This window comes from Giraffa tippelskirchi, chromosome 2 (genome assembly GCF_054371585.1).
Source record: "Giraffa tippelskirchi isolate mGirTip1 chromosome 2, T2T-mGirTip1v1.2.pri, whole genome shotgun sequence".
Classification (NCBI taxonomy): Eukaryota; Metazoa; Chordata; class Mammalia; order Artiodactyla; family Giraffidae; genus Giraffa; species Giraffa tippelskirchi.
In genome coordinates this window covers 128,722,749-128,734,297 of record NC_137276.1, presented here as the reverse complement: position 1 = coordinate 128,734,297, position 11,549 = coordinate 128,722,749, and the positions used below count along the sequence as shown (strand labels likewise).

General features: G+C 35.9%; 1 protein-coding gene across 11 annotated transcripts in view; it reads right to left on the bottom strand.

Annotated features, from left to right (window-relative positions):
* Window positions 1-297: 297 nt before the first annotated feature.
* MFSD1 (major facilitator superfamily domain containing 1) overlaps window positions 298-11,549 on the bottom strand; it is a 48,826-nt gene continuing 37,574 nt past the window's right edge. For 9 of the 11 annotated variants that reach the window (XM_081570678.1, XM_081570675.1, XM_081570674.1 and 6 more), the window contains 9 exons: window positions 10,837-10,935; window positions 10,209-10,320; window positions 8,714-8,770; window positions 8,227-8,383; window positions 6,861-6,958; window positions 6,133-6,245; window positions 4,472-4,519; window positions 3,445-3,502; window positions 298-1,012 (listed from right to left, as the gene is read on the bottom strand). In XM_081570678.1, the coding sequence (XP_081426804.1) occupies window positions 1,009-1,012; window positions 3,445-3,502; window positions 4,472-4,519; window positions 6,133-6,245; window positions 6,861-6,958; window positions 8,227-8,383; window positions 8,714-8,770; window positions 10,209-10,320; window positions 10,837-10,935 (746 nt within the window). In that variant the 3' untranslated portion in view covers window positions 298-1,008. Of the gene's footprint in view, window positions 1,013-3,440; window positions 3,503-4,471; window positions 4,520-6,132; window positions 6,246-6,860; window positions 6,959-8,226; window positions 8,384-8,713; window positions 8,771-10,208; window positions 10,321-10,836; window positions 10,936-11,549 lie in introns of those variants that run through there. The other 2 variants (XM_081570671.1, XM_081570673.1) reach the window with 1 other exon arrangement.

Here is an 11,549-nt window from a genome sequence, read left to right as displayed (position 1 = left end):
TGTCTCCTGCATTGTAGGCAGATTCTTAACTGTCTGACCACCAGGGAAGCTAAAGAGTGTTTCAGTTTGTCAGAAAAATTTCATATCTATATTTTATTTAATGCACAAGACATAAATGTTACTTAAGGTTCTACTCTGGAGGAAAAACTACTCCCATAATCTTTCAATGACGGTAACTAGGCAAATTTTCCGTATTCCAAATTAGCTTTTCTTTTAATAGAAATAATTTTCCCTATAAATAAGAGTTAAAATCAGTGTTTTAATATTTTTTAAATCAAAAGTTAAAGACATCAAGTATTTCTTTTGCAGTGCTTTTATTTATCTGTGTAGATATACAATTATCATAATTTATAGTTACATAACTTGTAGTAATTAACTAGACTATAGGAAAAATCATACATAAAGTTTGTACCACAAAATCATGTCCCTAAGGGATTAGGGTTCTCAGTAACAGAAATACAGAAGCTCAAAAGGGTCAGCAACCTCATAAATAAAGAGAGGAGAACACAATCTGCTATATGTAGAAATGAGACTTCATAAAAGTATCTTTCAAATATCCCCTATTACAAAAGGGAATGCCTATTAAAATGCCATTATTTATTCTATATAAAACATCCTTTCTATCACTTCAAAAGCTTTTTGCTTTAAGATTAAAAAAAAAAAAAAGGGCCAGATCCTTAAGATACATTTTGTGAAAATTATGTCAACACAATATCCAAAGATTTCCATTATTTACTGTCCTTACTCAAAATCACCTGCATGTACCAGGTGCAATTTTGTAAACTTCACCACTGATAAACCTATTCCAAAGCAGAATTTTTCAGCAATACAGAAGACATAGTCCTCACAGTTATGCTTTAAAATAGATATATTCAAAATATAAATATAAAATCTCTTCAGACTATTATTTTTCCTAATGACTAAACTCTAAATTAAAAAAAAAAAAATTGAGGTTTTCAAACCAATGATGTATGCAGCCCATTCTCATGACACAGTCATTTAAACTTCTCATCTGTAAAACACAATATAATACATTATCAAAAAAGGGAGGGGAAAACCCCACAAAACCCCATCATTACAAAATGAAAACCATAACCACTATAAAAAACATGCAGTGTCAAGTATTAAGTTACACATTTTGCTGGATAATCTTTTCATTCCTCTTGACCATAAAAGTAACACAAGATTAATGTAGAAAATATAGAAAAGCCAAGAAAAAAAAAAACTCTTCTAACCCTACCATTCAAATGGAATTGGTAATATTTGGGGATTTTTCTTTCAGCCTTTTTTCCATTATATACTAGTAATGGATTTAAGAAATACATATGCCTGCATACTTTTTCTTGAATAAAATTAGGATATATTTGTGTTTTTACCTTTTGTCTACTTAACACATGGCAATGTTGAGTATCTCTGACTTTAAAAATCCTTCTAAAACATGATTTTAACAAACAACAACTATTTACAGAAGTAGAATTACTATGTTAAAAGGGAATTTGAGGGAGTTCCCTGGCAGTCCACTGGTTAAGACTCCACACTTTCACTGTTGCGGCCCAAGGTTTAAACCCTGGTTGGGGAACTAAGATCCCATAAGCCTCAGGGTGTGGTCAGAAAAAAAAGGAATTTGAGACAACCAAGAATCAATCTCCAGAAAACCCAGCCTTGTTCTATCCTATTTCAGCCTACTCAAAATTCATAAAACTTACATGGTATATATTTACAAGTAAATTTTTTAAATCATAAAAACTTCAATATCTAAAAAACCAGAAATAAGAAGAAAAAGAATCATCAGGAGAAAGTATTTGCAATGATGTGACTGAGAAGGGATTAGTCTCCAAAATTTACAAACAGCTTACGATGCTTAACAGCATCAAAACAAACAACCCAATCAAAAAATGGGCAGAAGACCTAAATAGACATTTCTCCTAAGAAAAGATACAGATGGCCATTAGGTACATGAAAATATATTCAACATCGATAATTATCAATATCGATAATTATGAGAGAAATGCCAATCAAAACTACAATGAGACATCACCTCACACCGGCCAGAATGGCTATCATCAAAAAATCCACAAACAATAAATACTGGGGAAGGTGTGGAGAGAAGGGAACCCTCCTATACTATTGGTGGTAATGTAAATTGGTATGGCCACTATGGAGATCAGTATGGAGACACTTTTAAAAAAACTAAAAATAGAGCTACCATATGACCCTGCAATCCCACTCCTGGGCATATATCCAGAGAAAAACATGATCCAAAAGGATATATGCACCCCAATGATCACTGCAGCATTGTTTACAATAACCAAGACATGGAAGCAGCCTAAATGTCCACTGACAGAGGAATGGATAAAGAACATGTGGTACATATATGCCATGGAATATTACTCAGTCATTAAAAGGAATGAAATAATGCCATTTGCAGCAACAAGGATGGAACTAGAGTGTGTCACACTGAGTGAAGGTCAGACAAAGAAAGAGAAGCACTGTATGACATCCCTTATATGTGGGATCTAAAAAGAAATTGTGCAAATGAACTTACAGGACACAGGGAAACTCACAGACTTAGAAAACAAACATGGCTGCTGGGGTGGGTAGGGACAGTTAGGGAGCTTGGGATGGACAGGTACACACTGCTGTGTTTAAGATGGATAACCAACAAGGAAGTACTGTATAGCACATCAAACTCTGCTCAATGTTATGTGGCAGCCTGGATGAGAGGGGGGTTTAACAGAGAACGGATGCTTGTATATTTATGGCTGGGTCCCTTCACTGTTCACCTGAGACTATCACAACATTGTTAATTGGCTATATCCCAGTATAAAATAAAAAGTTCAGAAAAAAAATAGAATCACTACTGTGGTTCAGCATACACTCACAGAAAAAATTGATTTAACTTAAATTCCACACTATATACTTTAATCTGTTCCAAGTAAGAGAATACAGAATAGCATGTTAGTACCAGGAGGAAATAAAAGATTATCTTAACTAGTTAATATCAACTAGCTTATCTCAACTAGATAATAAAAGATTATCTCAGCCATCACAAAGAGTCAGACAAGACTGAGCAACTGAACAGCAACAATTAGTTAAGAAAAAGAAAATACGAGAAAGAATGAAAGGGTAAGCCTAGCACAGGAAGTGAGGACAAAGACCTTTCCTCCAATAAATTACAAATACTGCACGCCTCTCTCTCTCCTCTCAGAAGGAAAGTTAAAGCCCAATTTGCTTTTTATTCCCTTCATTTTATTTTAACGTTTGATATCCATCCCTTAGAAATTTTCTAACACAAACAAGAATTATGTTACAGTAGTCCCAAAGATAACTGTTAGCTCTCAAAACTCAAGAGACTAATTTCTTAAAAGTCTAAACCCAACCTTGAAATAAACTGCTAATGCTTCAAGATTTTCAAAATAAAGACTTTTCTCTTTCGATACTTACTCTTCATGAGAAAGTTTCATTTCTTCCCTTTTTTTTGCAGAGTAATTTAGGTTCCCACCTAAAATACATGCAAGTGTGGAATTTTTTCAATATAACTATCAGAAGTGAAATTCAAACATGCACGTGCCAATGTGCACGTGCACACATACATCTTAAAGTAACAAAAACAGCCATGGAAGGTGAGAAATAGTTTATCTCCTGAAAACTTCCCAAGGGGGAAAAAATATTTTTTAAGAACCCTTATATGATACAAATAATCACTTCTTAATGTTAGCATTTTTTAAGAAATTTGGACTTATGTATTGCTCAAGGTTTTGGGACACTATACTATCAATAAGTAGCGAAAATTAAGACACATTAAAAGAAATGACCTAAAATTATTTAAACAGCATATATATTCATCCTTCTAAATATATGACAACCCTTAGGGGCAAGCCAGTTTAGAAGAATTAATAAAGGTAATATAAAAATTTTATTAAAGACAAAAAATACAAAAACAAATATAAGCAAATGAAAAAAATCTGTAATTTCTCATTCTGTTATCAAAGACTTTCAACCTTAAAAATGCAAACTTCAGCCATAAATGTGTTTACTTCTCATTTTTTAAAAATATACGACACAGGCTAAAACAGTCCTCACAATTATACTTTAAAGTAAGTATATAGGAAGGACTTCAGGTTACTCTTTTAAAATTCATACTTCTTTATGATAATATAAAAAGAACATCTAATACAAAACTTAAACTGAACTGACCAGCAAGGACAGAACAACAATTTTAATAAATAAATATGAAGGTCCAGAATGCATAATTATATTCTATGAAGGAAAATATGTTTCAACACTATAAACAGAATGTTATTACATGAACTAAAGCACTGGCCTCTACAGGGGCATGGAGACAATCCAAGGGCCCCAAACAATTGTCCACTGTAGTTGATATTTGGCAGAAAACAACAAAATTCTGTAAAGCAATTATCCTTCAATTAAAAAATTAATTAATTAAAAAAAATACCTCAGCTTCTCTTACCTTGGGCACGATTCACCACGTAGAGTAAGACGACAGATAAAAGTGACACTAGAAGTGGAAAAAACACAGGGTCCTTAAAAACATGTACTTTTCCCCAATGGTTCCTATGTTATCATAATTGCAACCCCATGGACTGTATGTAGCCCGCCTGGCTTCTCTGTCCAGGGGATTTCCCAGGCAAGAATGCTGGAGTGGGTTGCTATTTCCTTCTCCATGAGGTCTTCCCGACCCAGGGATCTGGAAGATGGGTGGATTCTTTACCATCTGAGCCACCAGACCAGGGAAGTCCATTAATTCAAATACAGCCCACTATTTAAGAGGAAATAATATATTTTTTAAATGTGATGTGCTAATTTCTGCTAATTTTGAGATAATAGAATGCATTCAGGCTAGTCATAGCAATCAACTGCAAACACCACACTTTAAGTACAATCTTTATTCCTGTAAATGAAGTCAGATAAAATTATCACTGGAGTATACCATTTTAAACACAACTTACTTAAGTATAAAAGACATCTTGGTATGTTATGTGACATTTTCTTCAGATGAACATAATTTATGTGTAAAGTGAACACACTGGTGGAAAAATACTGGTTTATGTTTGCAGTTTTCAGCAGTTTCCTAATGCTTCCTATTTTTAATCAATGAATCATTAAATAAATGATTTATTGGTAAAATTAAATAACAGGACTAACAATAAAAACAATTCAAAACAGACTAATGAATAAACCATGAGCGCTCAGCCCTAAGCCACACTAATGTCCACACCTTCACACCAGGGACATACTCAGGACCCTTCAAATGGTTCCACTCTAGAGGGGAAAGTGTTTTGTTTTTTAAAAACAAAACATTAAGTACTTATGAAACAGACAAGATGAGTATGGCATCTGGGTGACTTTTTCTACGTAACTTTTTTCACTATTTTTAATGTTCATTCATGATGTAACATGTATCTGTACTATGTTCTTCTTTGTACTGTAAGTAAAAATATATAACATAACATTTACCATTAAAAAAAACAAATATTTAGAACAGAATAGAAAGTAGATTCTGTTGCTACCTTTATGGATAGGAATCTTCTGAAAAGTGCTAATGAATCTTCAGAGAACTAAAAAGTCACTAGCTGGAGTAGGAAGTTGCTGTATAACACAGGGAGCTCAGCCCCGTGCTCTGTGGGTTTGGGGGAAGAAGGTTCAAGAGAGAGGGGACATATGTATACTTATGGCTGATTCACGCAGCTGTATAGCAGAAACCAACAAAACAAAACAATTATCTCCAATTAAAAATAATTTTTAAAACTGAGAGATCAAAAAAAAATAATAATACCAAAAAAAAAAAATCACTAGCTGGGAAACAGATGCACAGGCTAAGAATTAAGCAAATGTGAGTGCAACACTTTAGGGATTTGGTTTTTAAAAGGGGGAAAGAGAACAACAACAAAAACCTAGAAGTATAAATGAGGACGTGTGCATGCTAAGTCACTTCAGTCATGTGACTCTGCAACTGCATGGACTGTAGCCCACCAGGCCCCTTCAGGTTCTTCTGTCCATGGGATTCTCCAAGCAGGAATACTGGAGTAGGTTGCCATCTCCTTCTCCAATAAACAAGGACATTCTGCCACATATTAGAAGAAACTAAATGTTGCCAGGTGGCGCACTTACAGGAAACACAGGCAATGAAGAAAACTTCTAAAAACAAGTATCCCCGAGTATCCAAGATCATTCCAGCAATGATGGAAATGACTGCCAACCCAAGATTCTGAATGGACTGCATGCTACAATTTAGGAAATTAAAAAAAAAACAAACATATCAATTCTAAAGTCATCATACACAAAATAGCAAGTCACTATAAATAATCATATCTTTAAACCACATATTATTAACGCTAAGAGATGTTTTCAACCAGGAATGATCTGATTAGATTTTTTTTTTTCCCATGACTATTCCCGCTACTTAACTTTAGGCTCACAGGTAAGGGAATCTGCCTCAGCAAGGGCAGGATGAACGTGACACCTTCCTGCTGAATGAGACAAAGCACTAAGTGAATGCCAACCACAGATGTGGTTCCCCCCTTTGGCCTTTTCCACCAGAGACAACAGGAACGCAGCGTCTCACTGAGAAGTCTACAGATAAACCGGCAGTTGGATGGTCAGCAAGCAAGGTCCTCTTATGGGGTGTCTTATCGCTAGTTCTCCTGTTAGGGGCTTGGTGCATTTTTTTTGCCACAGTAATAACACAAATAGATTAACGGACTTTTCTGGTTATTGCCAGGTTTGGAGCTGTCCCAAAAGCCTGAAGCTGACTAGATTCAAGAGGTCTGGATTTTTGTAAGATAATTAAATTGACACAGCAGGGAGAGACATTATATGATCCATGTGAAAACACTTACAAGCCATATGCAGTTCCCAGCTGATGTTCAGGAACTACAAATGCCACCATTGGCCACAAGGCACAGGCAAGTAATGAGTAGGAGAGTCCCAGGAGACACTACAGAAAGCAACAGAGAAAAGAGCAAAAAACTCGTATATTTGCTAAAAGGTGATTTTCCTTTGATGCAGATTAGCAAGAGTGACATAGTAACTAAAACATACATATCCACACAGATTGTTACAAAATAATTAGGCTAACAATTCATATTCAATACAGAAAGGTTCTGGCCCCTCACTAACAGTATTCCTCTAGTGACAAAATACACACAACACTGTCTTAACTATTTTATATTATATGAATATATAATTGGCTGGGCCCAGGGTACAAAGACCAAGTAAGAAAATAAAGCTAATTTGCAAAAAGTCATTACCAATGTCTCAGGCAAGCTAATTTTCCAGTATTCATTAGGAATTACAAATTAAGCAATCATGGTAACATCACGCCAGTAGTCTTATTATCTTACCTCTGGGTCATCACCACCTATCTAGAGAGCCGGGCACAGAACCAGTAACAACCACTGCTCGTTAAACATCACCTACTGCCAACTTTTTCTCCAATTAAAGAAGAAACTTTATGATTTAAGTTAAAATAAGGTCACTCATCATTTATCTCTATCAAATTGGCAATGATTAAAACAATGCCAGTGTCCAACATAACAAGGACACTATTAATAAAAAAGACAAACACATTCATATATTATTGGTAAAGCTCTAAATGGGTAGAAAGTTATTATAGGAGAGGTTTCACAGCATCCATCAAGATGTTCAATGTGCAAAACCTCTGCTCTAGCATTTCTACTTCTAGGAATCCATCCCACAGATTTCTCACCAAGGGCACAGAGACATATATATACACAATATTCTTTTATTAACAGGTAAGAAATATAGCACTTCAGTCTGTGGTCTTAAAAAAATGACATTTTTGATGAACAATAACAAAAACTTGATGTATTCATTATTTCTCTTTGACCTACTTAGAGTCAGAGGCAAAAAAATGTAAAATCATGGATACTGGGCTAAATGATGGCATGACTTCTCTTAATGAAAAATAAATGGAACTAATAGGCATTTTGGCTTTTATACAACTATTTTATTTCAAATTCTCCATTAGCACTGAGAGTATTATACAGCCAAATGAAATAAAAAAGACTTTATGTATTAATGACTATTATTTATATACTTTAAAAATAGTTATCCTGTAGAAACTGAAATCAAGTCATTGTTTTCCCCACTATGATGAGCACTGCAATCAGAAGAGCCGAGCACGGCTTCTGCTACCTGCTGTACAGCCCTCCCTGAGCCCCTCAGTGTCAGCGGCCACATTACCATAGCAATCCAGGGGTTCCACAGTGTGAAGGCCAGCATGATGTGGGAAGCAAGTGTGGTCACCACCGCACACAAAACCCAGATGATGTTCTTTCCTGTTTTATCCACCAGAAGCCCAAATATTGGGGACATGGGAGCTGATATTACATATACGATACTGCCCAAAAAATACAAAAGATACTTAATAAAAGATATCACAGCAAAAAAAAAAAAATCCAAAGTCCTTAATTCTAAAATTCCTAGCTCATTTAACATTCTTCTAAAATGGTCATCAATAAATAGAAATATAAAGATATAAAAGTGATCCAACACTTCGCTGGTTTTCCATTAATGCAAAGATGGCCATTTTCAGGATCAAGACCCAAGACAGACTTGGTTTCACACTGTAGACGTTAACTCACATAAGTCTTTTCTGGCTCTAAGACGGGGTTATAATTAAAGACCCACACTAAGCACACAGTAAGCATTTACAGAATTAATGGAATACCTGTTAATAGCACTGGCTGCCTGGGAGGAAAATCCAAATTTCTCTGTAAAGAAAACTCTAAAATAAAGAGAGAGAGAGGGAAACAAAAATAAACCATTTAGAGAGAATTATTCTGTGTTTGTAAAAATAAAAGCAAAATAATACTGAAGAAAATAGTCAACTTCCCCTTCTTTCTCAACTGTTTTCCATCTTATTTGATATTCATCTTCGAGCAACTGGCTAAAGCTTTAGTATTTATGTAAGTACTTCACCAACCAAATAAAATACACTGATGCCTAATTTTCCTCTTTTATGTATACAGAAGACAATATACACAAATTTTCAGAAACCCAAATATATTACTATATGAAATCAAGATGGCTTCTTTTCCTTAAAAGCAATACTTGATGCATCCTTTGCTAAATAATGTATAAGGTTCCTCTCTCAAACTGTAAAATGAAAGACTGAATTTAAGGGTTATGATTACAAAGATGCTTCTCCACAAACACACACTCACACACTGCTCTGTTCAAGTGACAGTGGAAGTCGCTCAGTCATGTCCAACTCTTTGCAACCCCATGGACTATACAGTCCATGGAATTCTCCAGGCCAGAATACTGGAGTGGGTAGCCTTTCCCTTCTCCAGGGGATCTTCCCAACCCAGGGATCGAACCCTGAAGCTACGGCTTCCTGGGTGGCTAGGTAGTAAAGAATCTGCCTGTCAATGCAGGAGATGCAAGAGAAGTGGGTTTTATCCCTAGGTCAGGATGACCCCCTGGAGGAGGGCATGGCAACCCACTCCAGTATTCTTGCCTGGAGAATCCTATGGACAGAGGAGCTTAGTGGACTACAGTCCATGGGATCGCGAAAGAGGACACAAGTGAGTGACTGAGTAAACAAATCTCAAGCTAAGAAAAACAGTTGTATCCCAGGATGTAAAACAATTTTGATGAACATACTAACAACCAGAGAAGCAAAATTTACAGCTTAAAAATTTACATTTATATGATTAAATTCCCATTATAATTTAGCCAACAAAAATGGGAGGCTATGAAACTGGAGCCCATTATACAGAGTGAAGTAGGCCAGAAAGAAAAACACCAATACAGTATACTAATGCATATATATGGAATTTGAAAGATGGTAACGATAACCCTATATGTGAGACAGAATAAGAGACACAGATGCATAGAACAGTCTTATGGACTCTGAGGGAGAAGGTGAGGGCGGGATGTTCTGAGAGAATAGCGTTGAAACATGTATATTATCATATGTGAAACAGAACACCATTCCAGGTTCAATGCACCAGACAAATGCTCAGGGCTGGGGCAATGGGATGACCCAGAGGGATGGGATGGGGAGGGAGGTGGGAGGGGGGTCCAGGATGGGGAACACATGTAAACCCATGGCTGATTCATGTCAATGTATGGCAAAAACCACTACAATATTGTAAAGTAATTAGCCCCCAACTAAAATTTATTAAAAAAAAAAAAATGGAAGGCTAGAGATTACTCACTTTCCAAGTCCAATGAAAGGGAAGATAGCGACATAATAGCAGACACAGATGATAAATATAAGCCACAGGGGTAAGGAAAAATCCTTCACGTCAGTTAACTTGATCACTTCACCTGAGAGGAGAAAGGAAAGATGTTGTCAGTGAAATTCTGCATTTCTAAGTCAAGATTCTTTTTCTTTTATCACCTGATTAACTTTTTCAATTCAGTTAAAAAAAACTTTTCTCAGTAAATTACTAGAATACAGCTTTGGGGATAATTTTAAAAAATAGAAAAATGTAAAATCTAACATTAATATCTATCTTCTTCCTCTCATCCAGGAACACTTATCACTTTGCAAATATACAAAGTACAATCAAGAAGGTAAATTCCGCCAAAACCACTTACAGAGGAAAAAAATGTATCCAAAACTTTAGACAAGTGGAAACAGATTTGGAAATAAAAGATTTAAATCGACTATACATTGATATAAAATTTTAAAAGTGTAAGTGGAAGAAAAAGATTTAATAAACATGTATTATTAAGCCTCGCTGGGTTTACAACATTACTATTAAGAACTTACCTTATTGTAAATTATCTCAAAAAGGCCATAATTCCCAAAAGCCTAAGTTTTCTTGCATTCAGACTAACCTGTTTTTCCTTGTTGTTTATGAAGGATTCGTTCTGCTCTCTGATCCAAGTAAGCAAGAGCCAAGGCACAGACAAGTGAAAGAATGCATGTTATACCCCCTATAATATAAAAGAGAGATTTTTTTAGAGAACCAAACTGAAGGTTCCTAAAAGGCAGCACCACTTATATTAACAGCAGAAAACAGCCATGGAAAGGGATGGCATCTGGATGCATATATGAAAAAATTACAATTAATAAATCAGGACAGAAGGAGAGGAAGTGCATATGGGAAGCACTCAACACATAACAGTTGCCATTACTATATATTAGTTATTTCCCAGTAGAAGGTTGGAGATTAGAAGGAAAAGGCTAGAACCAACTAGTCTAGTCTTATAACCAGAATACAGATTAAAGAAAGCTGATGACCAGCTAGCAAATTAGTCCGAACTTCTTAATTCAGTCTGCTGCTGCTGCTAAGTTGCTTCAGTCATGTCCGACGCTGTGTGACCCCACAGATGGCAGCCCACCAGGCTCCCCCATCCCTGGGATTCTCCAGGCAAGAACACTCAGTCTAAGCACCCATTATTGATGGATACCAGGGCAGGGGAGTAGGATAGAATTGCAAAAGCAAAGTCTGATCCTAGGATCGGCTCATGTTCCTTCTAACCCCTTCCCAAGTCTAACTCCTGCTCCCGCCCCGTGTCGACCCCAAGGGCCCCAGCTCAAGTTCCTT